Source organism: Bos grunniens, chromosome 7 (assembly GCF_055505025.1).
Source record: "Bos grunniens cultivar Pamir isolate PY7600 chromosome 7, Bosgru_T2T1.0, whole genome shotgun sequence".
Lineage (NCBI taxonomy): Eukaryota > Metazoa > Chordata > Mammalia > Artiodactyla > Bovidae > Bos > Bos grunniens.
The window spans coordinates 21,685,671-21,711,730 of record NC_141171.1 but is presented as its reverse complement, the minus strand read 5'-3'; the positions used below and the strand labels follow the sequence as shown (position 1 = coordinate 21,711,730).

The 26,060-nt window shown below is 35.3% G+C and overlaps 1 protein-coding gene across 10 annotated transcripts in view; it reads right to left on the bottom strand.

Moving 5' to 3' along the window:
- KIF3A (kinesin family member 3A) overlaps positions 1–26,060 on the bottom strand; it is a 98,163-nt gene that overhangs the window by 7,794 nt on the left and 64,309 nt on the right. For 5 of the 10 annotated variants that reach the window (XM_086410331.1, XM_086410335.1, XM_086410336.1 and 2 more), the window contains 8 exons: positions 16,141–16,280; positions 15,547–15,744; positions 14,644–14,818; positions 8,466–8,564; positions 1,569–1,725; positions 1,144–1,324; positions 828–938; positions 348–473 (listed from right to left, as the gene is read on the bottom strand). In XM_086410331.1, the coding sequence (XP_086266457.1) occupies positions 348–473; positions 828–938; positions 1,144–1,324; positions 1,569–1,725; positions 8,466–8,564; positions 14,644–14,818; positions 15,547–15,744; positions 16,141–16,280 (1,187 nt within the window). Of the gene's footprint in view, positions 1–347; positions 474–827; positions 939–1,143; positions 1,325–1,568; positions 1,726–4,674; positions 4,684–6,729; positions 6,828–8,465; positions 8,565–14,643; positions 14,819–15,546; positions 15,745–16,140; positions 16,281–22,849; positions 25,520–26,060 lie in introns of those variants that run through there. The other 5 variants (XM_086410338.1, XM_086410340.1, XM_086410334.1 and 2 more) reach the window with 4 other exon arrangements.

Sequence of the window (26,060 nt, the reverse complement as noted above, 5' to 3'; positions counted from 1 at the left end):
AAACAGGGAAAAAAAATTAGCACAGGAGTTCTGTTTATTCTATTCATAGGATAAAGAATGTTGAAAAAACAAATAGGACCTATGCCTTTACATGAATTACATGAATCTGGCCTTCCTCCTAAGGAATGAGGAATTCTTGTTCAGATACTTAGTTACTCAAACAGAGAATAATATATATATTAAGAAAAGTTAACAGCTGGAGTGAAATGTGATGGAATTAAAGAAAATTTTATCAGCAACAACTGAAATGTAAATATTTACTGCTAATTAAATTAGAAATTGCATTTCTTTAGTCCTTAACCCCAGCCAAGTGACCTAATATTTAAGTCAGAGAACTTCCCACTTACTTGATAATCCTGAGGTATAAAGTTATCAATAATAAGCATCTGAAGTCTCAGTTCCCGGCTAAGTTGTCGAATGTTCTCCAAGAGGCCTTCAATTTCCCTCTGATGTTCTTGTTGGAGATCAGCCATCTACCAGAATCAATGAAAATACTAAGGACAAGTAAGATTTTAAATACAAAACAATTTCATCTGACAGGGCAGTAGTCAAGGAAACTTTGTAAAAGCTTACCCAGTTCTTTCACAAAAATAATGGACAGAATATTCTAACACTATCACTGTCCACTCCACCACATTAGTAGTTAAGGCTGAAATAAACTATTTTTACTAGCTTAACAGATGAAATTTAAAATTGCACATAAAGGTGAAAATTTTATTTCTGTAAAATTGTAAGCACACTTTATGACTCCTTTAGGATTCTTAATCATACTTAATCAAAGCTAAAAAATTCAAACAACAACAACAGGTAATTTCTAAGAGATCAACCTCTGACTTTGCAGCCATCAGCATAGTCCAAACTTTCTTTAATTTCTTGGTCTTTCCTTGTGCTTCTTCTTGCAAACTGGTATACTTTTCTTCAATATCCAAGCGTTCTTGCTATGACAAAAAGTGGTGAACTTCAGAATAATTTTCTTCATTAAAGCTTAATTAACAAATGATATAAATGTTTAGCAAGTATTATCTTTCAAAGCAATCCATAGATATGCTTTAAAATTTTATTAAGACTATAGACGCTCAGCTTTTCACTATAAAAGTAAATACCTCAGATGAAACATCAACCAACAATAAAAATTCACATCACCTCTTTTTCCTCAAGTTCTCTACGAAGTTGCTCTGCTCTTCTTCTCCTTTCTTCCAGTTCCATGTTGGATTCTTCAAGAAGTTTCTCTTGTTCCTCAGCTTTTGCCAACAAATCAACACCACCAACAATTACCTTCTTCTCCAGTGCAGATAATTTCTCTAGCAAAGACTGATGCTCCTGTCTGTTAATTAAAATGAGAATACACAATATCCATCAATTATGTACTATTCTACTAAATTTACCCAAATGTAACAAAAATTTAGATATATAATTTCATAATAGGAATGTAATTACATCTCTCTGTAATTACACAACTGGGTAGTAGTATTGCTTTTAATTACAATTCAATTTTCTTGCTTATGCATACTGTAAGAAAAAACCCAGAAATTTAAATCACAAATTCATCTCAATTCAGTAATACTCACTGGGCCTTAAGAAGATCTTTTTCCCGTTTCTCTAACTCAGCTCTAGCCTTGTTTCTTTCTTCTTCTTCCATGTCAAGCTTTGTTTCAAGTGCTTTTCTCTCTTCATCAATTTTTGCTTGCATTTCAACCATCTTATCTGGGGAAACTTTCTTTTTACCTGTTTGAGTCATTTAATTGCAACAATCACTTCAGAGTCAGTATTTCAGACATACACATTACCTTCAAAGATACACTCCTCAAGAATACAAAATCAAATCTCAACATTTTAAAGAAATCAACTGAACAGTATTTTTTATTTCTACTTATTATGTTCCTAAAAGATTTTTTAACTGCTAAATGCAAACTGTTATCCAACTGTGCAATGATAACTAAGAACAAAAGTACATAAAAGAGAAAATGAGACGAGTAGGAAAAGAGAGAGATTAACAGGAAAACCAAATAAATAAAAAAGCAAAGATCTCTGTATCCCCAAATGACATATTTCACCAAAAAAGCAGTATCATTATTTAGGTACTTTTTTCTGATAACCAGGTACAAAATCAAGTCACTTCTCAAAACACCTTCCCACAAAATTTATTAAAATGAACGAATAAGTAAAAGTCACACACAAATCAGACAGAATTTATATCAAGTCGTTTTTAAGACTGAATATAACTCCAGAGGTTTTTAAAAATTTTACTTGATAAAATTACTTGAAAGTATTTTATTTCATAGCATACTTTTAAAGGAAGTAATGCTATACTGATTATGTAACAGTTACATAGTAATTAACCATTTTTTAGTTGCTGAGCTGTTATGACATATCATCAAATCTTAAATGAACAACTAAAGTAACTTATTATGTCAAATTCAGGATCCTAAATCTCCCTAAATCAGATTAAACATTTCAAGTGTGAAATATAAGTAGAAATATTATCAAATAATACAGCTAGAAATATAATTTCCAAATGACTATTTTGATTATAATGCCTAACACAATGTTTTTTATATATATATATGTATAGTAAATGTTCACTAAAGAGTTAATGAATTTCAAAATCATGAAATTAAAATGAAAAAGAAAAACCAGCTTATTAAACTCGTTATGAAACCGAATTAAAGATAATTCATTTCTGGTAATACAATTTCTTTGAAATGTACTTTCCTTCAGAAAAAACAATCAAATTTTTCGTAGAACTGGTCTGAGGCTCTCCTGAAAGCTTTCTGTCATTCTTAACTTCCTTCCCAAAGGACCACAGAAGAGTGTAGAAGAATTTATGAACTGTTAATGTCTCCACCCAAAAACTAACCCCACATGCTGACAAGGAAAGAGAACTGAAAAATAAAGATGATGGAGATATATATATATCTGAATAAACTCTTTCAGGAACCACAAGATGATGAATCATTCACAGGCTTTAATTCTTTGGGTTAAAATCATATAAAACCCCAAAGGTTTAAAATACATTACCCTTCACTTCTTCAGAAATGTAAGTCCAGAGCAAACTAAAGCCACAAGATGAATAAGTTAAATAAAAGAGTAAACAAAAGCACTGATCCAAATTCATGCTTTGGTGTGGTGTGATTCATTGCATCCCAAAGTCAGGTTACAGACCTGACTCTATTGGCTTTTTTAGCACAATCACCTGTATTGAACACTCTGAACTATACTGCTAGAAAGTAATATTAAAAAGTAATTTAACTCTTATTCCCAATGAATTCCTAGAAAGGATTTCCCATCAGTAGTAACTATTTCTTAGAAATTTGAGGGGGGAAAGTGTAAGTTCAGGTATAAAGTAAGTGTATGCGCTAAAATAATTATGATTTCCTTTAGACTCTAAAATTATGGTAAAGAAAAAATGAAAAATATGTTAAAAATTGTATGTGTGAAAACTGTATGTGTATAGAGGAAATGGTCCCCTCAACACACGTACATTCATTTTTTAGGCTTCTAGGGTTGCAACTGTGTTGTTAGTTAAAAATACATAGTTTCCAAATGCATTAAAAAGCAGCTAAATAAGAAAATATATATATGTGTAGAGATACAAAAGTACATGCCTATTGATGAATTACTACTATGCCTGAACTGCTTCACTTATTCAAAATTATTCAGGTAATATTTTCAAACTGATGTTTTAGCAGCAAAAATCTTACTGTGTCCTCACAGCATTTTCATAAAAATGACCATATATACATAGTTTCAGTTTCAAAAGTCTGATATTTAAGTAATATATTATTTTAGCCAGAATTAGTCTGATGAATTGCATTTACTGTAAGCTAAATGTGGATATGTAGCAACTTTAACAAGGCACTTAAAAACATGATATTATGAAAAGTCACTTTTGGATTTTTTTTTAAGATTTTAAAAATATATTAATGAATCAAACCAACCAACCAACCAATTAAAAAAAAAAAAAAAACCTTCTAAAATTGTAAAAATTTAACACAAAGTTTCAGGTAAAAAAAATCTAAAAAGAATGTTAATGCCACAGAATATTTAACTGAGCCAAAGAGGAGTGATAAATATTTTAATTCCCATCTACCACATCCTCTAACCAAAACTGAGGTGAACTTCGGCAAGGCAAAATTAAAGGGAAGAATTTTAGGAAGTGTTATTGAATTAACTTCATTTTCATTACATGAGTATCCATGGCCATACATAACCAGGCATTTGAGTCCTTGGTTTAAAAAAAGGAGGAAAATGCTTGTATATGAAATCATTTATATTTCTAAAATTTGGCTTACTAGGTCTTTAAGAATTGAGAGAAATGATTATGCCATGTGGTTCTGGTGATATATTTATTTTTATTGCTTATTTTGTTAATTAGGTCTAGAATATACAATGTGTCACTGTCAAGCTAGTAGTTCAGAATTGTTTCCTTAAGAAGATAATTTGGAAACTAAAATGTTCCTAATACCTTTGTTAATAAAAACTGAAATAAGCTTTTTAAAAAAGAATTGAATAAAAAAGGAATTTTAAAAATGCTAAAGCTGAAATATACTTTAAAATACAAGACACATACTTACCTTGTAAAAAAATGAATTAAAAAATTATAATGTGGTTAAATAAAAGTTCTCTATAGTTTAAATAATTGTACCATGTGGAGTGCAAATCAATCACACCAACCTGCTTGATCTTTCAACAAGAAGTAGTAAGCAAATCGGAGACAGGAAGCATATGCACAGAGATGAAGAGGAAAAAAAGAAAAAAACATTATTTCTTTTGTAAAACAAAGAAAAATGTATTATAGCATTTATTTATAGTATAAGTATAGGAGTACAATCATTATACAAACTGAAATAGATCAGTTTTATGCAAAAAGAAAAGTATATGCAACATAATCAGAGATGATAATTTAAGCAAGGACAGTAAGATTAACTTAGTCATATTTCTAATCAACCTTGACTCCCAAACTTGCAAATATAACAGTTGAGCAACAAATAGAGGACATGGAATTGGGAACCTGCTAAGACCTGGCAAGTAATATAAAGAGCAAAACAGGAAATAAAGCCAATTTTAAAAATTAGTAAGTTAAAAGTAGCAGAAGTCACACTGTCCATTTTCAAAATTTCCCAATTCAATGACCTCTAATAAGGATACATTACAGGTGTGCCCCCCTTTAAGAAAATCGAACACAAAACCTTCAACCAACTAAACAAATAAACTGGAGAAATTTGCAGTGATCATGTAACTAACAGAAGCTCTTAATAAAGAATTTTTAAAGACAGCAATTCTCCCAATACAACTGATTTCCCAACTTGATTTATAAGCATTTTCAAGAAATGCTTATTGCATAAAGTGAAGTACACCTGTACAGTAACAAACTTGCATTCAATCTATTAGTAGACTGTTAAGGGTAATTATAATGATTCTATAGAAGTAAATGATCAATTGATGATTCAAGCAAACAACACCTAAAAAAAAAAAAGGGCCATTCATATTTTTAAAAAGGAAGGTACATACAAGTTACACACAGCAACCACATGCTGGGGCAACCATCTTTCCACGTCATCAACATACCCACAGTGCAACAAAAGAACTGAACATTATACACTAGGTACACAAAGAGTAACTAAAACTGCTTGAACTACAATTCATTTCATAACAAATTTTCATGTAAATACCTTTTAAGAATTAAAGTAAAATTTTAAAACAGAAAATTAAATTATAATACCTCCCACTCAGATATTTTCTTACATTTAGCAATTTATAATACAAAATGAGACTTCTATATGGTTTCTAAAGCAATGTTATGTCTTTTGAGTTAGCTTATGAAATTAACTGTCTTGAAAAAATATAAGGACAATAGAGAAAATAATTCCTAATATTCTGAGAATTCTTCCTCTAGAAAGCTAAAAGCATGAGAACAACAACCAAATGTTTTTGTTATTAGTTTTGGAAAGGTAAGAATATATAGATAATGCTTTAAAAAGCAGTAAGCTGCAAGCTAGTACAAGAAAGCATCAATTCTCTTTTCTTCTGAAACTAAAATATAAATAAAATTAATAATACTTGTCGAAATTATGGTTTAAGAAAAAGCTTTAGATTTGAAATAAGACAGATCCTGCACAATTTCTTGTGGATCTGAATTCTCTAATCATAACATAGAAAGTTTCTTAAAATCAATCAGGTCATTTAGAAATAGAGATAAATGGTAATTTGATATAAAATACCATTCAATTTATCTTTACTTGCTTCAAACTTTACATTTTTCTTTATTTGGGAGCTTTTGGTCTTAAGTTACCCCTAAGAATAGGACGCCAAAGCATAAAATCTTTTAAACTACAAGATATGTTATAATTGGCACCACTGTACTTCCAAACATAATGTGTACCTTATGAAATTCAGAATTTTGTTATTACAGATAGGTCCCTTACACTGACTAGGAGTATGACGAAACATGAAAAGGAACCTTAAGAGTTATTCTCCTATACAGCTTACTAGCTCTCTTTACATTATCTCAACTGCAAAAGCATGAATCTCTCTTCCATTGTCTCAAACATAAGCTTAAGCATATGTTTTAACAATTATGGTTAACTGGAAGCAATGAAGAGGGGAGGAAATATCACCACATGCTTTGTTTTACTGAGAAGTCCAACATGTATTCTTTAAGTCATGACAGGGAGCGGTGCAGCATTTCTCAAATGAAGCCCATGAGTTATGGAAAAGCCAAAGCTCTGTTAGAGAATTTAAGAGCTACCACTCACTAGGCAAGAACTTATCCAGAGGTTTCTCTATGACAGAACATGTGGAGTCTGAACTACTGCTGCTGCTACTGCCTGGAAGACAAAGAAATGAGCCCAACGGGAACCAAAGAAAGAGGAACAAGAAAATGAACACATACACAGAGAAAGAATTTTAAAGGACAATCAAGTTTTGTATTAAAGAACCAAAACTTACTTTCCCTTAAAATCAGTCTTGGCAGTCTATGTAGTATTCTCTAATTACAAAGCCATACAGGGGAATTAGAAACTGTATTCCTTTAAGTATCCACTGTAGGCAAACCTCACTATTCACTTAAAGTATAGTAATTCAGAGGTTTGGAATGACAAGAATAAAAAATAAGTCACTTGGTGACAAATAAGTCTATTTAAACCATTTACGTTGATAAACTAACAGAACTGAGCTTAAAAGTCATGCACAATTAAAGTTATAGGAATGATAAATTACCCTTTAATACAAACAGTTTGGGTATGTCTCCAATTTCACTCTTTCATCTCCAAAACATCAAACTATCAGATATACATGTTTAAAGTTTCACAGAATTTAGAAGGCTTACTGAAATTTTGAAAATTTCTAAGCCTTGAAGGAAGATGTTACTATTAAATATTTTAATATAGTAAGTAAGCAATGGCATTTTTCTAAATTCAAATTTTCATTTTTAAACAAATCTATTATCTGTTTCAGCTTTGAATAGCTTACTCTGAAAAAATATGTATGGACACAAAACTGTTTCTCTAAATCAAGGGTCAGTAATCACTTGCTGTAAAGGGACACAAGATAAGTGCTTTAGGCTTCACAGGCCATACAGACACATGTGAAGACAGCTGTAGACTGTATGTAAACAAATGAACATGGCTGCTTAATAAACTACATTTACAAAAACAGGTGGTGGGCTGATTTTGGTCAGCAGACTACTTGGCAACTCTTGCTCTAAATTATATTTTTCCTGCCTTTTGAAGGACTCTCTATGGCTTTTAAATTTGGGACACCTGATCAAACAGTGATGAGTTATTTTCAGCAAGAACATCTTACTAAGACAAGCAAAATATGCACCAGCTCGAAAACAATGATCCACATTAATGGAAGAGAGTTCTGAAATAAATACTCAGATAGAAAGATCTGAAATGTAGCCCATTATAATGTTTGTCTTTCTTTTGCACTGTCATCTATATCTTTATCACAATATACAGTTTTAATTGATACTTGGAAACGAACACTCTGTTAACAGATCAGTACATTTTATAAAGAAAATACATTTTGCATGCTATTATATAATAGAATCCTTCTACAAATTTATTAAAAACTCAATGACTTTTAAAGCTTAATCATATTTGAAAAAAATTCACATTATCTTAACTTTCTAAAATATTCAGATCCCTAACACAGATAAAGTCCCCACATTAAAATCCCACATGAAATTTAAAAATGGAATATCCACTATCACAGATTTTTATAATTCTAAGTAGTATAAAAAACTAGAACATACTGTATGCTGATTGATCTAGAAATAACAGATCAGTATAGGAAGAAAAAATAATGCAAAGTTAACCAGGTATATAGCAAATCCTCTGTTCAAACTGCTACCACAATAAAAAATAGCAAAATAAAAAGCATGTACTCAACAGCCTTAGGAATGTTAAACCGTCATTAGGCAGCAATTTCATTTAATTTCTAGAACACTGAAATGAACTTACTCCTCCTTTTTTTCCTTTTCTCTCCATCTTCTCCAACCTCACCCTCTTCATCATCCTCTTCCTCTGAACCGCTGATATCAGAGCCTGATATTTCTTCCCCTTGAACAGAAATTTAATACAATGATATTTATTCTGTACCAGGTCACTGCCTATTCAGGAAACGCCTGTATCAACTTTCTTCATTAAGTTTTTGTGCCCGAAACAAACCTTATTTTAATATTCCTAGAGATATCAGATATGTTAGCCTCAGAAACAGATATGATATACACAGAGGTTTTATTTTTAAAGTTCCTAAAGAGAACTTATATGCAGAGTACACCATGAGAAACGTTGGCCTGGAAGAAGCACAAGCTGGAATCAAGATTGCCGGGAGAAATATCAATAACCTCAGATATGCAGATGACACCACCCTTATGGCAGAAAGTGAAGAGAAACTAAAAAGCCTCTTGATGAAAGTGAAAGAGGAGACTGAAAAAGTTGGCTTAAAGCTCAACATTCAGAAAACGAAGATCATGGCATCCGGTCCCATCACTTCATGGCAAATAGATGGGTAAACAGTGGAAACAGTGTCAGACTTTATTTTTCTGGGCTCCAAAATCACTGCAGATGGTGACTGCAGCCATGAAATTAAAAGACGCTTACTCCTTGAAGAAAAGTTATGACCAACCTAGATAGCATATTGAAAAGCAGAGACATTACATTGCCTACAAAGGTCCGTCTAGTCAAGACTATGGTTTTTCCCGTGGTCATGTATGGCTGTGAGAGTTGGACTGTGAAGAAAGCTGAGCACCAAAGAATTGATGCTTTTGAACTGTGATGTTGGAGAAGACTCTTGAGAGTCCCCTGGACTGCAAAGAGATCCAGCCAGTCCATTCTAAAGGAGATCAGCCCTGGGTGTTCTTTGGAAGGAATGATGCTAAAGCTGAAACTCCAGTACTTTGGCCACCTCATGTGAAGAACTGACTCATTGGAAAAAGTGAGTTAACCCTAACCCTAACCCCAACCCTAACCCCAACCCCAAGCCTAACCCTAACTTTGACCTATTCAAACTTTAAAAAGACTCTGATGGTTGGAAGGATTGGGGGCAGGAGGAAAAGGGGACGACAGAGGATGAGATGGCTGGATGGCATCCCTGACTCGATGGACGTGAGTCTGAGTGAACCCCGGGAGTTGGTGATGGACAGGGAGGCCTGGTGTGCTGCAATTCATGGGGTCGCAAAGAGTCGGACACGACTGAGTGACTGGACTGAACTGGAAAGAGAATTTAAGACTTTGACCTATTTAAACTTTAAAGTGATTAGTTTACAGTTTTAAATGTTACATGTTAGAGGTATTATTTCAATGTTTGAAAAATATGATCACTTTTGGAATGCACTTTTTCCTCAGTTTTCTGTTTAAGATTTCATTTATTTATTTTTATAAATGCCACATCTCATTGGCTCATTTCTTTTGCTGCTTTATTTTTTGGCTGCACTGGGTCTTCATTACCATGTGCAGGCTTCTCCAGTTGCAGCTGGCAGGCTCTAGAGCACGTGGACTCTGTAGTTATGGCGCACAGGCTTAGTTGCGGTACATGGGATCTTAGTTCCCTGATCAGATATCGAACTTGGGTCCCTTGAATTGAGAGCATGGAGTCTTATCCACTGGACCACCAGGAAAATCTCAAAGATTTTAAATAATTTATCCAACCTTTTTATAGTTTAAGAGCCATACAACAGTCATCTAACACACGATCCCACTTTTAGGACTATATCGCATCAAGTAATAGAAGAAGGGCTTATTTGTACAACAAGTATGTTAATCTAAAAAAAAATTTTTTTAAGGAAATTACAAAGCTAATATTAATGCAGATCAGTGCTATGGCACCTTCAAAGTAGTTATTTAAAATTACCACTGTCCACATATGAAATGTCTAGGAAAATAAAGATAACTGGGTGGGAGGGAGTAAAATATATACTAATCATAATCAGATCAGATCAGATCAGTCGCTGAGTCGTGTCTGACTCTTTGCGACCCCATGAATCGCAGCACGTCAGGCCTCCCTGTCCATCACCAACTCCCGGCGTTCACTCAGACTCACGTCCATCGAGTCAGGGATGCCATCCAGCCATCTCATCCTCTGTCGTCCCCTTCTCCTCCTGCCCCCAATCCCTCCCAGCATCAGAGTCTTTTCCAATGAGTCAACTCTTCACATGAGGTGGCCAAAGTACTGGAATTTCAGCTTTAGCATCATTCCTTCCAAAGAAATCCCAGGGCTGATCTCCTTCAGAATAGTTGAACCTAAAAAACAAAAAGTAGAAAGAATTCAGAGTCTTGGGAGAAGAAATTCATTAAACATATATTTCTTCAGGTCCACAAACAATGACACCCTGGTAGCAATGAGTACACCTAATGCCTAAATCTTGGTTTCTAAATACCATTCTCCAATGAAAGGAACCAGGGAGAAACAGATGATTTTAAGAACAAGGTAAGAAAAATATAAAAATGAGCCCCAAACATCTGTGGTGCCAGATAATGAGGAAGTGATAAGCAAACAAACTGGTGAGAGCATGCTGAAAGGATACAGGAACTACCCTGAAACTAAATGGCCAAAGCTGGAAAATTTGAACAATAAAATAAATAATATTATTGTATTATAAACCCACAGACTAAAATAAATATCCATGAGTCCATACTGACATTAAAAAATAATAGGGGAGAGGAGACTGATCTTCCTTACACTAAAATTCAGAACACTAAACATTAGAAAGAAAAATGGGAAGAAAACGTTATCACTGAGCAAATCCACAGAACTACTGTTGGATGCTAAAATCACGGGAAGAAAAGTACGATGAGAAACAGAAGTTTTGTATAGTGTCAAAGTATATCTCCACAAGATATAAATTACAAAGGAAATAATAAAATAAATTTACAGTGGAGAAAATTTGCAGAATAATTATGAGAAGTGAAAGTGAAAGTCACTCAGTTGTGTCTCACTCTTTGCAACCCCATGGACTATACAGTCCATGGAATTCTCCAGGCCAGAATACTGGAGTGCGTAGCCTTTCCCTTCTCCAAGGAATCTTTCAGTGGTGAACATTTGCAGAATAATTATGAGAAAACTACAGATAAATTCAAATTGAGGAACATTCTACAAATATATGACCAATACTCTTCAAAATGTCATGATTACAAAGACTGAGGAATTAGAGACTGAAGGAAATTAAACAGACATGACAACTATCAGTAAATGCAATGCATGATCTATAACTGGATCCTGAACTACAAAAAAAAGGGCATTGAAGAGAAAACTGTCAAAATTCTAGTAAGAATCTATGGATTAGTTAAAAAGTTTCTATCACTATAAATTTCCTGGTGTGATAATGTAAGATGTTAACATCAGGAGAAGCTGGGTAATAGGTACATAGGAACTCTCCTTGCTATACTGTGAGTTTTCTATAAACCTAAAATTATTTTGAAATAAAAGTTAAAAAGTTATTCTTTTAATAGTTTTGCCTATTTTTAGATTACTCCTATGATCAACTCTATTAACTGGATTATAAGAAATGTCCTAAGAGTGTAAATAAAATGAAGTTAATTAAAAATAAAGTTAGCATTACCATATATCTAGCAACTTCACCTCTGGATATATATCCAAAAGAACTGAAAGCAAGGACTTGAACAGATATTTGTACATCCACATTCATAACAGCATTATTCCCAATAGTCAGAAGGTAGAAGCAACGCAAGTATACATTAACAGATGAAAGGATAAAAAGAAACATGGAAGAAAATTCTGACTCATGCCACAATATGGACGACTACTGAGGACCTTCTGCTTTGTAAAATAAGCCAGACACAACAGGAGACATATTGTATGATTCTACTTATATGGGGTACTTAGAACAGTCAAATTCATAGAGACAGAAAGTAGAATAATGATTACCAGGGATTGAGGGAGAGAGAGGGATAGGGATTTAGCATTTAATGGGTACAGAGAGAGGTTCATTTTGGGATTATTAAAAAGTCCTGGAGATGGATGGTGGTGACAGCTGAAGAACAATGCCAATGTACTTAATGCCACAGAACTTAACATAAAAATAGTTAAAATGGTAAATTTTATGTTATGTATTATATATTTTACCACAATTTTTAAAATGTAAAAACTGAGTCAGAAATATAAAGGTATGAACTCAATACTAACAAATCTAAGAAATTTTACATCTTTGAAACATACTGACTATAAATACCACCTAGTGGTCACAGTTAAAATACCAAATTTCATTATCTAAGAGGCAGCTAAATCATAGCTCTTCCTCAAAAATCTTACTCAAATTTACTGAATCAGCACCTTCTTCAAATGTTTATGATGTCTGGATCTGAATTTTACATCTGATTTAACCAGTTTCCCCACAGACTGGAGAAAGGCAATTTCAAAGCCCTTTATTCACCAGGTATGCAAAGGAGCCCTGTGCCAGCTAGTTCATAGCATTACGATTCAGGGAGTTACTGACCACCTAACAATGGTTGGTAAATTTCTCACCCTCATGACAAGGTCTTCAAATTTTCTAAACATCTAACATTATATCTTGTTAGAAAAGGATTTCCAAAATAGAATCTCATGTTCAAATATGAAAGCATATTTTCAAGGCCATGCAATCAATTTTCACTTATAGTAAACTAGGTTTCCATGAGCAGTCAATGCACCAATTATGTTAGAGCCTTTGTTTGTGTGGATCACAACTGTGGAAAATTCTTAAAGAGATGGGAATACCAGACCACCTTACCTGCCTCCTGAGAAACTTGGATGCAGGTCAAGAAGAAACAGAACCAGAACAAATGACTGGTTCAAAACTGGGAAGGAAGTACAACAAGGCTGTATATTGTCACTCTGTTTATTTAACTTCTATGCAGAGTATATCATGAGAAATGCTGGGCTAGATGAATCACAAGCTCGAATCAAGATTGCTGGGAGAAGTATCAACAACCTCAGATATGCAGATGATACCACTCTAATGGCAGAAAGTGAAGACGAACTAAAGAGCCTGTTGATGATGGTGAAAGAGGAGAGTGAAAAAGCTGGCTTAAAACTCAACATTAAAAGAACTAAGATCATGGCATATGGTCCCATCACTTTAAGACAAATAGAAGGGAAAAGTGGAAACAGTGACAAATTTTATTTTCTTGGATTCCAAAATCACTGTAGATGGTGACTATAGCCATGAAATTAAAAGACACTTGCTCCTTGGAAGGAAAGCTATGACAAATCTAGACAGCATATGAAAAAGCAGAGATACAAAAGCAGAGGTATCACTTTGCCAACCAAGTTCCACATAGTCAAAGCTATGGTTTTTCCAGTAGTCCTGTATGGATGTGACAGTCGGACCATAAAGAAGGCTGAGTGCCGAAGAATTGATGCTTTTGAATTGTGGTGCTGGAGAAGACTCTTGAGAGGACCGTGGACTGCAAGGAGATCAAACCGGTCAATCTTAAAGGAAACAAACCCTTAATACTCATTGGAAGGTCTGACGCTCAAGCTCCAATAATTTGGCCACCTGATGTAAAGAGCCAACTCATTGGAAAAGACCCTGATGCTGGGAAAGACTGAAGGGGGCAGCAGAGGATGAGATGGTTAGATAGCATCACTGACTCAGTGGCCATGAATTTGAGGAAACTCCAGGAGATAGTGGACAGAGAAGCCTGGTGTGCTGCAGTTCATGGGGTTGCAAGGAGCGGAATGCAACTTGGCAACTGAACAGCAACAACAAACAACAAACTGTGTTTACCCATAACTCTGTAATTGCTTTATTGACTTCAAGTAATAGTGCCTGGGATCTATTACAAAGAACTCTGGTCATAACTAATACATGTATGGTAGAACTCACTCAGAGAGAGAATCAAAAATTCCTTGTTTAATAAGTGATCATATGAAATCTTTATGAAAGATCATGAGGACTGAGATAGAGGTTGTAAATCAAATGAATTTTTAAATCACTACACAAACATTACATAATTTTACTTGAACTTGATGTGAAAATGCTTAATAATGTAAGTAGCAAGTTACTGTGCAAAAATATTCCCTTAAACATCAATATCAGAGGTTCAGAGAATTTTTAATGGGTGGTTTTATTAGAACACTTATTGCTTAAAAACACATTTTTAACCAACATTAAGATTAATATTTTCAGGAAAACGTTACCTTCTTCAAGCTTTTTTTTCAGTTCTTCTATTTCCTTCTGAAACTGACGAAGCAAAGCATCCTTTGGATCTTCATTAATTCTAGCTTTATTTTTAATATTCTTAGCACGATTAGCATACCGCAATGTACTGATGGTTTCATCATAATTGTAATCTGCTGGCCCAATATTTGCACACTGTTGAATTAGGAACATAAAACATTTTGCTGTACATGTGATACAGTTTTAAAACTTTAATTTATTTTTATAAATAAATAATATTTATAATATTATTTTTATTATTATATTTTAATTTTTTAAATTTATTTATATTTTGGCCACGCTGCATGGCATGCATGATCTTAGTTCCCTGACCTGGGATGGAAACTGCAGCATCCCCTACAGTGGAAGCTTAATCACTCACTGGACTATCAGGGAAGTTCCAACACACTTAAAATTACTACCATTATGAATATATCAAAGAATTCTGGAACATATTTCCACTCTGGCTGTGAAAAAGAGGGCATCACCCCATGGGTTTCCAAACAATCCAATTATAGGCTAGCACACATGGTGTGCTAGAAAGTTGAGTTCAGTTCAGTCGCTCAGTCGTGTGCGACTCTTCGCGACCCCATGAATCGCAGCATTTCAGGCCTCCCTGTCCATCACCAACTCCCGGAGTTCACTCAGACTCACGTCCATCGAGTCAGTGATGCTATCCAGCCATCTCATCCTCTGTCGTCCCCTTCTCCTCCTGCCCCCAATCCCTCCCAGCATCAGAGTCTTTTCCAATGAGTCAAAATAACCACAAATTTTAAAAAGTGAAATAATCGATAGTTTTTAAAATGTTATGAATATCAATTGCTGGCATGAATCAGAATCTTAAAATTTTCCTGATGGTAACTAAACAACCAATTAAGTCTTACCATCATGGTTTTTGAATTTCCTCCTAAGGAATCCTGAAGAAGACGAGTCAATTTAGAGTTACGATAAGGCACATGAGTGCTTTTTCCATCAACCAAGGCAGAAATAACATTACCAAGGGTGGAAAGCGAAAGATTGATTTTTGTAGCTTCTTTTAGGCGCTGTCCAGTAGCTCCAGTTTTTGCTTGTCTTTCTGAACCCTAGCAATAAACAGAGACAGAAGTAAAGCTAAAACAAAAAAAGACAGAATATTCTTCCCAAAGTTAAAAAAAGTATTTTAACAGTAAAAACTCTAATATGATATCTGGAATTCACTTCAAAATAATACTGGAAGGGAAGAAGTGGCTGAGGGTAGAGAAGAAATAGAACTGGACATGAACTGATAACTATTAAAATTAGGTGATGAGTACATGGAAAATTATACTATTCTTTGTTTATATAGGTTAGAAACAGTCCATAATTAATAGTAAGTTAAACACACATATAAAACTTTTATATATATATATAAAATCACTCCTTTTCACTTGAGTTATTACTCATTTATAAAATAAAAAGAAACTACAAGAGTTATTCTTAACTAGCATCCCCTTACTTACAGCAAGATCTACAAGATGAAGCTTCCCCATCCTGACATGCATGTTACCATCAACACCTTTCTCACTGCATTCTATCGTGATTGTAAAGATGGCATGGGAACGGGAACTATGTTCATTCATATTAGTTGCACCAACAGAACCTTGAATAAAAGAAGGAAAGTCTTTAAAACTATTAACAACAGGGAGTGCCTCTAAATATAATATCCAAAATACTAAATTTCATCACAGCCAAAAGCCAGAGAACATGGTTAAGACACAAAAGCTTAGGTGTATTTAGCTATGAAATTTCTGACATTTATGTTGGTAACAAAAAACTAATTTTTTCACATTAAAGAGGTACTTTTAGGACAAAATACTTAATTTCAAGTATTATTGACTCAAAAAATTAACTGACTTTAAAATATATGTTAAATAGTTCAAAAAATAAACTTCTGTTTCAGCTGTCTCTAAAAGGTATTATATTCTGGGAAACAATCACAGGAATACTTTCATATATACATTAGATGGTAACAAAAATCGTCAGAGTAAAACCATTTGCAACAGCAAGACATCAAAAACAATCAATAGGGAAGCAGTTAATCAATTATGTTAATAGAATAGTCATACTATGCATTATGAAGCAGTCTCTTAAAAAAATAAGGTAGATCTTAATGACATGAAAAGATACCCAAAACATATGAACTAGAGAGAAAAAAGTTAGGAGTATAGAGTATAATCCCATTTCTGTAAAACAAAAGCATCCATTCAAAGTATGCTAAGAATCTGAGTGTGTATAAATGTTTTACATGAATATATTGTGCAAACAAAAAGATGCTTTCCATATGACCCAGCAATACCACTGCTGGGCATATACACTGAGGAAACCAGAATTGAAAGAGACAGGCGAACCCCAATGTTCATCGCAGCACTGTTTATGATAGCCAGGACACGGAAGCAACCTAGATGTCCATCAGCAGACGAATGGATAAGAAAGCTGTGGTAAATATACACAATGGGGTATTGCTGCTAAGTCACTTCAGTCCATGTCCGACTCTGTGCGACCCCATAGACGGCAGCCCACCAGGCTCCCCCGTCCCTGGGATTCTCCAGGCAAGAACACTGGAGTGGGTTGCCATTTCCTTCTCCAATGCATGAAAGTAAAAAGTGAAAGTGAAGTCGCTCAGTCATGTCCGACTCTTAGCGACCCCATGGACTGCAGCCTACCAGGCTACTCCGTCCATGGGATTTTCCAGGCAAGAGTACTGGAGTGGGGTGCCACTGCCTTCTCCAATGGGGTATTACTCAGCCATTAAAAAGAATACATTTGAATCAGTTGTAATGAGGTGGATGAATCTGGAGTCTATTATACAGAGTGAAGTAAGCCAGAAAGAAAAACACCAATACAGTATACTTATACATATATATAGAATTTAGAAAGATGGTAACAATAACCCTGTATGCAAGACAGCAAAAGAGACACAGATGTATCGAACAGTCTTTTGGACTCTGTGGGAGAGGGCGAGGGCAGGATGATACGGGAGAATGGCATTGAAACATGTAAATTATCATATGTGAATCGAATCGCCAGTCCAGGTTCGATGCATGATACAGGATGCTCAGGGCTGGTGCACTGGGATGACCCAGAGGGATGGGATGGGGAGGGAGGTGGGAAGGGGGTTCAGGATGGGGAACACATGTACACCCATGGTGGATTCATGTCAATGTATGGCAAAACAAATACAATATTGTAAAGTAAAATAAATAAATAAATAAATGCTTTGTTTTTCACAATGGGCATGTATGGGTTTTTTCCTTAAATTCCAAAGTATTTTAAAAGCAATATGTTAATTTCACCCAACACCAAAATTATTTTCCTACTATATATTCATGTACAGGCCAGCTGTGATTTTAGAATTTAAACACTGAAAGGGTACTGTTTATCAGCAAATAGCTATATTAGAAGTCAGAGAACTAGAATGTAAACTGCATAGATAAGGAAAAGTAAAGCTCAATGAAAGAAGGTAAATGGAAATCAGTGAGGGAAATGCAATGATTTGTGACTCCTCGTACATAATCTTTTCCCATTTTCTTTCAAATCATGAATTTTTAAAAATCAAATTTATGAATTTTTCCACAAGATATAAATAAAACAAATCAATCTGACATCACTTCAACTCATCTAATCAGAAGAAACACACTATACATACTTCCACAGCGTCAATTCAGTTCAGTCACTCAGTCATGTTCGACTCTTTGTGACCCTATGGAATGCAGCACGCCAGGTTTCCCTGTCCATCACCAACTCCCAGAGCTTGCTCAAACTCATGTCCATCAAGCTGGTGATGCCATCCAACCATCTCATCCTTTGTCGTCCCCTTCTCTTCCTGCCTTCAATCTTTCCGAGCATCAGGGTCTTTTCCAATGAGTCAGTTCTTCACATCAGGTAGCCAAAGTATTGGAGTTTCAGCTTCATCATCAGTCCTTCCAATGAATACCCAGGACTAATCTCCTTTAGGATGGACTGGTTGGATCTCCTTGCAGTCCAAGGGACTCTCAAGAGTCTTCTCCAACACCACAGTTCAAAAGCATCAATTCTTCAGTGCTCAGCTTTTTTTATGGTCCAACTCCCACATCCATACATAACTACTGGAAAAAACACAGCTTTGACTAAACGGACCTTTCTCGGCCAGGTAACGCCTTGCTTTGTCTAGGCTGATCATAACTTTTCTTCCAATGAGTAAGCGTCTTTTAATTTCATGGCTGCAGTCACCATCTGCAGTGATTCTGGAGCCCAAGAAATAAAGTCTGCCACTGTTTTCATTGTTTCCCCATTTATTTGCCATCAAGTGATGGGACCGGATGCCATGATTTTCATTTTTTTGAATGTTGAGTTTTAAGCCAAATTTTTCACTCTCCTTTTTCACTTTCATCAAGAGGCTTTTTAGTTCCTCTTCGCTTTCTGCCATAAGGGTGGTGTCATCTGCATATCTGAGGTTATTGATATTTCTCCTGGCAATCTTGATTCCAGCTTGTGCTTCTTCCAGCCCAGCATTTCTCATGATGTACTCTGCATATAAGTTAAATAAGCAGGGTGACAATATACAGCCTTGACATACTCCTTTTCCTATTTGGAACCAGTCTGTTGTTCCATGTCCAGTTCTAACTGTTGCTTCCTGACCTGCATACAGATTTCTCAAGAGGCAGGTCAGGTGGTCTGGTATTCCCAGCTCTGCCCTATAAATTCCTCAGTACCATTTTTCTAGATTCCATACATGTGCATTAGAATACGATTTTTATCTTTCTCTTTCTGACTCACTTCACTCTGTATAATAGGTTCTAGGTTCATCCACCTCATCAGAACTAACTCAAATGTGTTCCTTTTTATGGCTGAGTAATATTCCATTGGGTATATATACCACAACTTCTTTATCCATTCATCTGTCAATGGGCATCTAGCTTGCTTCCATGTTCTAGCTATTGTAAATAGTGCTGCAGTGAACAATGGGATACATGTGTCTTTTTCAACCCTGGTTTCCTCAGGGTATATGCCTAGGAGTGGGATTGCTGGGTCATATGGTGGTTTTATTCCCAGGTTTTTAAGGAATCTCCATGCCATCTTCCATAGAGGCTGTATCAATTTACATTCCCACCAACAGTGCAAGAGCGATCCCTTTTCTGCACACCCTCCCCAGCATTTATTGTTTGCAGATTTTTTGATGATGACCATTCTGACTGGTGAGAGGTGATATCTCATTGTGGTTTTGATCTGCATTTCTCTAATAATGAGCAATGTTGAGCATCTTTTCATGTGTTTGTTAGCCTTCTGTATGTCTTCTTTGGAGAAATGGCTGTTTAGGTGTTTTGCCCACTTTTTGATTGGGTTGTTTGAGTTTCTAGCATTGATTTGTATGAGCTGCTTGTATATTTTGGAAATTAATCCTTTGTCAGTTGTTTCATGTGCTATTATTTTCTCCCATTCTGAGGGTTGTCTTTTCACCTTGCTTATACTTTCCCTTGCTGTGCAAAAGCTTTTAAGTTTAATCAGGCCCCACTTATTTACTTTAGTTTTTGTTTTTTTATTTTTATTTTATTTTTAAACTTTACAATATTGTATTAGTTTTGCCAAATATCGAAATGAATCCGCCACAGGTATACATGTGTTCCCCATCCTGAACCCTCCTCCCTCCTCCCTCCCCATACCATCCCTCTGGGTCGTCACAGTGCACCAGCCCCAAGCATCCAGTATCGTGCATCAAACCTGGACTGGCAACTCGTTTCATACATGATATACATGTTTCAATGCCATTCTCCCAAATCTTCCCACCCTCTCCCTCTCCAACAGAGTCCATAAGACTGTTCTATACATCAGTGTCTCTTTTGCTGTCTCGTACACAGGGTTATTGTTACCATCTTTCTAAATTCCATATATATGCGTTAGTATACTGTATTGGTGTTTTTCTTTCTGGCTTACTTCACTCTGTATAATAGGCTCCAGTTTCATCCACCTCATTAGAACTGATTCAAACGTATTCTTTTTAAAGGCTGAGTAATACTCCATTGTGTATATGTACCACAGCTTTCTTATCCATTCATCTGCTTTTATTTCCCTTACTCTAGGAGGTGGGTCATAGAGGATCTTGCTTTATGTCATCGAGTGTTCTGCCTATGTTTTCCTCTAAGAGTTTTACAGTTTCTGGTCTTACATTTAGGTCTTTAATCCATTTTGAGTTTATCTTTGTGTATGGTGTTAGGAAGTGTTCTAATTTCATTCTTTGACATGCAGCTGTCCAGTTTTCCCAGCACCATTTATCAAAGAGGCTGTCTTTGCCCCATTGTATATTCTTGACTCCTTTGTCAAAAATAAGGTACCCAGAGGTGCATGGGTTTATTTCTGGGCTTTCTATCTTGTTCCATTAGTCTGTATTTCTGTTTTTGTTCCAGTACTGTCTTGATGACTGTAGCTTTGTAGCATAATCTGAAGTCAGGAAGGTTGACTCCTCCAGCTCCATTCTTCTTTCTCAAGACTGCTTTGGCTATTTGGGGTCTTTTGTGTTTCCATATGAACTGTGAAATTTTTTGTTCTAGTTCTCTGAAAAATGCCATTGGTAATTTGAGAGGGATTGCACTGAATCTGTAGACTGCATTTGGCAGTATAGTCATTATCACAATATTGATTCTTCCTACCCAGGAACATGGAATATCTCTCCATCTGTTTATGTTGTCTTTGATTTTTTTCATCAGCGTCACCAACCAGTCCATTCTGAAGGAGATCAGCCCTGGGATTTCTTTGGAAGGAATGATGCTAAAGCTGAAACTCCAGTACTTTGGCCACCTCAGGCGAAGAGTTGACTCATTGGAAAAGATTCTGATGCTGGGAGGGATTGCGGGCAAGAGGAGAAGGGGACAACAGAGGATGAGATGGCTGGATGGCATCACTGACTCAATGGATGTGAGTCTGAGTGAACTCCGGGAGTTGGTGATGGACAGGGAGGCCTGGCGTGCTGCGATTCATGGGGTTGCAGAGAGTCGGACACGACTAAGCGACTGATATGATCTGATCTGATCAGCATCTTATAATTTTCTGTATACAGTTCTTTTATCTCCTTAGGTAAGTTTATTCCTACATATTTAGTACTTTTTGTTGCAATGGTCAATGGGATTGATTCCTTAATTCCTCTGGTTTTTCATTGGTAGTATACAGAAACGTAAGTGATTTCTGTGTATTGATGTTGTATCTTGCAACTTTGCTAAATTCACCAATGAGCTCTAGTAATTTTCAGATACTATCTTTAGGGTTTTATATGTACAGTATCATGTCATCTGCACACAATGAGAGCTTTACTTCTTCTTTTCCAATCTGGATTCTTTTTTTTTTTTCTCCTCTGATTGCTGTAGTTAGGACTTCCAGAACTATGTTGAATAATAGTGGTGAAAGTGGACACCTTTGTCTTGTTCCTGATCTTCGGGGGAATGCTTTCAGTTTGTCACCATTGAGAATAATGTTTGCTGTAGGCTTTTCATATATGCCTTTTACTACGTTAAGGTAGGTTCCTTCTATGCCCATTTCTGGAAAAGATTTAATCATAAATGGGTGGCGAATTTTGTCAAAGGCTTTTTCTGCATCTATTCAGATTATAATATGGTTTTTATCTTTCAAATTGTTAATATGGTATATCACATTGATTGATTTGCATATAATGAAGAATCCTTGGATTCCTGGAATAAACCCAACTTGATCATACTGTATAAGCTTTCTGATGTGTTGCTGAATTCTGTTTGCTAAAATTCTGTTGAGGATTTTTGCATCTATGTTCATCAGTGATATTGGCCTATAGCTTTCTTTTTTGGTGTTGTCTTTGTCTGGTTTTGGTATCAGGGTGATAGTGGCCTTGTAGAATGAGTTTGGAAGTGTTCCTTCCTCTGCCATTTCTTGAAAGAGTTTTAGAAGGATAGGCAATAGCTCTTCTCTAAATGTTTGATAGAATTCTCCTGTGAAGCCATCTGGTCCTGGGCTTTTGTTTTTGGGGAGGTTTTTTATCACAGCTTTAATTTCAGTGCTTATAATTGGGTTGTTCATAATTTCGATTTCTTCCTGGTTCAATCTTGGAAGACTGAACTTTTCTAAGAACCTGTCCCTTTCTTCCAGGTTATCCATTTTATTGCCATATAGTTGTTCATAATAGTCTCTTATAATCCTTTGTATTTCTGCACTGTCTGTTGTAACCTCTCCTTTTTCATTTCTAATTTTATTGATTTGATTCTCCTCTTTTTCTTGATGAGTCTGGCTAAAGGTTTATCAATTTTATCTTCTCAAAGAACCAGCTTCTAGTTTTATTAATCTTTACTATTGTGTCTTTCATTTCTTTTTTATTTCTGCTCAGATCTTTATGACTTCTTTCCTTCTACTAATTTTGGGGGAGTTTTTTGTTCTTTTTCCAGTTGTTTTAGGGGTAAAGTTAGGTTGTCTAGTCTATGTTCTTGTTTCTTGAGGTAGGATTGTATTGCTATAAACTTCCCTCTTAGGACTGCTTTTGCTGCATCCCACAGGTTTTGAGTTGTCAGGTTTTCATTGTCATTTGTTTCTAGAAATTTTTTGATTTCCCTTTTGATTTCTTCAGAAACTTGCTGGTTATTTAGAAATGTGTTATTTAATCTCCATGTGTTTGTGTTTCTTACAGTTTTTTTTCTTGTAATTGATATCTAGTCTCATAGCGTTGTGGTCAGAGAAGATGTTTGATATGATTTCAATTTTCTTAAATTTACTGAGGTTTGATTTGTGACCCAAGATGTGGACTATCCTGGAGAATATTCTATGTGCACTTGAGAAGGTTTATTCTTCTGCATTTGGATGGAATGTCCTGAAGATAACTATGAGATCCATCTCATCTAATGCATTATTTAAGACTTTTGTTTCCTTATTAATTTTCTGTTTTGATGATCGGTCCATTGGTGTGAGTAGGGTGTTCAAGTCTCCTACTATTATTGCGTTTATAGTCAATTACTCTTTTTAGGTCTGTTAGTATGTCTTATGTATTGAGGTGCTCCTATGTTGGGTGCATAGATATTTACAATTGCTATGTCTTCCTCTTGGATTGATTCCTTTATCATTACATAGTGTCCTTCCTTATCTCTTGTAATCTTCATTATTTTAAGGTGTATTTAAGGACTGCTACTCCAGCTTTCTTTTGCTTCCCATTTTCATGGAATATATTTTTCCATCCTCTCACTTTCAGTCTATGTGTGTCTTTAGGTCTGAAGTGGGTTTCTTGTAGACAGCATATACATGGGTCTTAATTTTTTATCCATTCAGCCAGTCTGTGTCTTTTGGTTGGAGCACTTAATCCATTTACATTTAAAGTAATTATTGATATATATGTCCCTATTGCCATTTTCTTAATTGTTTAGGATTGATTTTGTAGATCTTTTTTCTTCTGTATTTCTTGACTATATAAGTCCATTTAACATTTGTGGTAAAGCTGGTTTGGTGGTATTGAATTCTCTTAACTATTGCTTGTCTGAAAAGCTTTTGATTTCTCCATCAATTTTGAATGAGATCCTTGCTGGGTACAGTAATCTTGGTTGTAGATTTTTCCCTTTCAGTACTTTAAATATATCCTACCATTCTCTTCTGGCCTGCAGAGTTTCTGCTGAAAGATGAGCTGTGAAGCGTATGAGGTTTCCCTTGTATGTCACATGCTGCTTCTCCCTTGCTGCTTATAATATTCTTTGTGTTTAGTCTTTGTTAGTTTGATTGGTATGTGTCTTGGGGTGTTTCTCCTTGGGTTTACCCTGTACAGGACTCTTTGTGCCTCTTGTACTTGATTGGCTATTTCCTTTTCCATGTTGGGGAAATTTTCAGCTATAATCTCTTCAAAAATTTTTTCATATCCTTTCTTTTGCTCTTCTTCTGGGACCCCTAAAATTCAAATGTTGGTGCGTTTGATATTGTCCCAGATGTCTCTGAGACTATCCGCAGTTCTTTTCATTCTTTTTACTTTATTCTGCTCTTCAGAAGTTATTTCCACCATTTTATCTTCCAGGTCACTGATTTGTTCTTCTGTTTCAGATATTCTGCTATTGATTCCTTCTAGAGTATTTTTAATTTCAGTAATTGTGTTGTTTGTCTCTTCATGTTTATTCTTTAATTCTTCTAGGTCTTTGTTAATTGCTTCTTGCATTTTCTCCATTTTCTTTCAAGGTTTTTGATCATCTTTACTATCATTATTCTGAATTCTTTTTCTGATAGTTTGCCTATTTCCTCTCCATTTATTTGGACTTCGGTGTTTCTAGTTTGTTCCTTCATTTGTGTAGTATTTCTCTGCCTTTTATTTTTTTTTAACTTATTGTGTTTGAGGTCTCCTTTTCTCAGGCTTCAAGGTTGAATTCTTTCTTCCTTTTGGTTTCTGCCCTCATAAGGTTGGTCCAGTGGTTTGTGTAAGTTTTGTATAGGGTGAAATTTGTTATGAGTTTTTGTTTGTTTGTTTTTCCTCTGATTGGCAAGGCTGAAGTGAAGTCGCTCAGTTGTGTCCGACTCTTTGCGACCCCATGGACTGTAGCCTATCAGGCTCCTCCGTCCATGGGATTTTCCAGGCAGGAGTGCTGGAGTGGACTGCCATTTCCTTCTCCAGGGGATCTTTCTGACCCAGGAATCGAACCCAGGTCTCCCTCATTGCAGGCTGAGTGAGGTGGTAACCCTGTCTGCTGATGATTGGGTTTGTATTTTTGTTTGGTTTGTTGTTTAAATGAGGGTTCCTGCACAGGTTGCTATTGATGGTTGGGTGATGCCGGGTCTTGTATTCCAGTGGTTTCCTCTGTGTGAGTTATCACTATTTGATACCGGGTTAGTTCTCTGATAGTCTAGGGTCTTGGTCTCCCACTCCAAAGGCTCAGGGCTTGATTTCTGGTCAGGAACAAAGATTCCACAAGTGGTTTGTTATGGCATTAAGTGAGATTAAAACAAATATCTAAAAATGAGAAACCAAAGATGAGTCCCAGACAAATGGCAGTTATAAAATCAGGCAAATAATAATTACAATAATGGAACATACACATATACATATATACCCACAAGCAAAGTCAAAACAGTCCAAAAAAAATCAAGAACAATAGACTGACCCAGCAAACAAAGGAAATCAAAAATTATATTTACCAGTTAGGAACAAACTAACTAAAGCACAAACTGGAAAACAAAACTAAGGCAAGGTGGCAAGTGGGGAATAAAGCAATGAAAAGAAGACTAACAAATATGTTGAGAAAGAAAGACTAGATATGCAAAGTTAAACAGAGGCAGATGAAGAAGATTTATATACATTAAAGATTAACTGCAAGGGGAAAAGAATAGTGGGAAAGGCAAACAAAGGAATAAATGTAGAAAAAATGTAACAGGTTTTAAAAAATTAAAAATTAAAATTATAAAAAAGAGAAAATAAAAACAGAAGAAG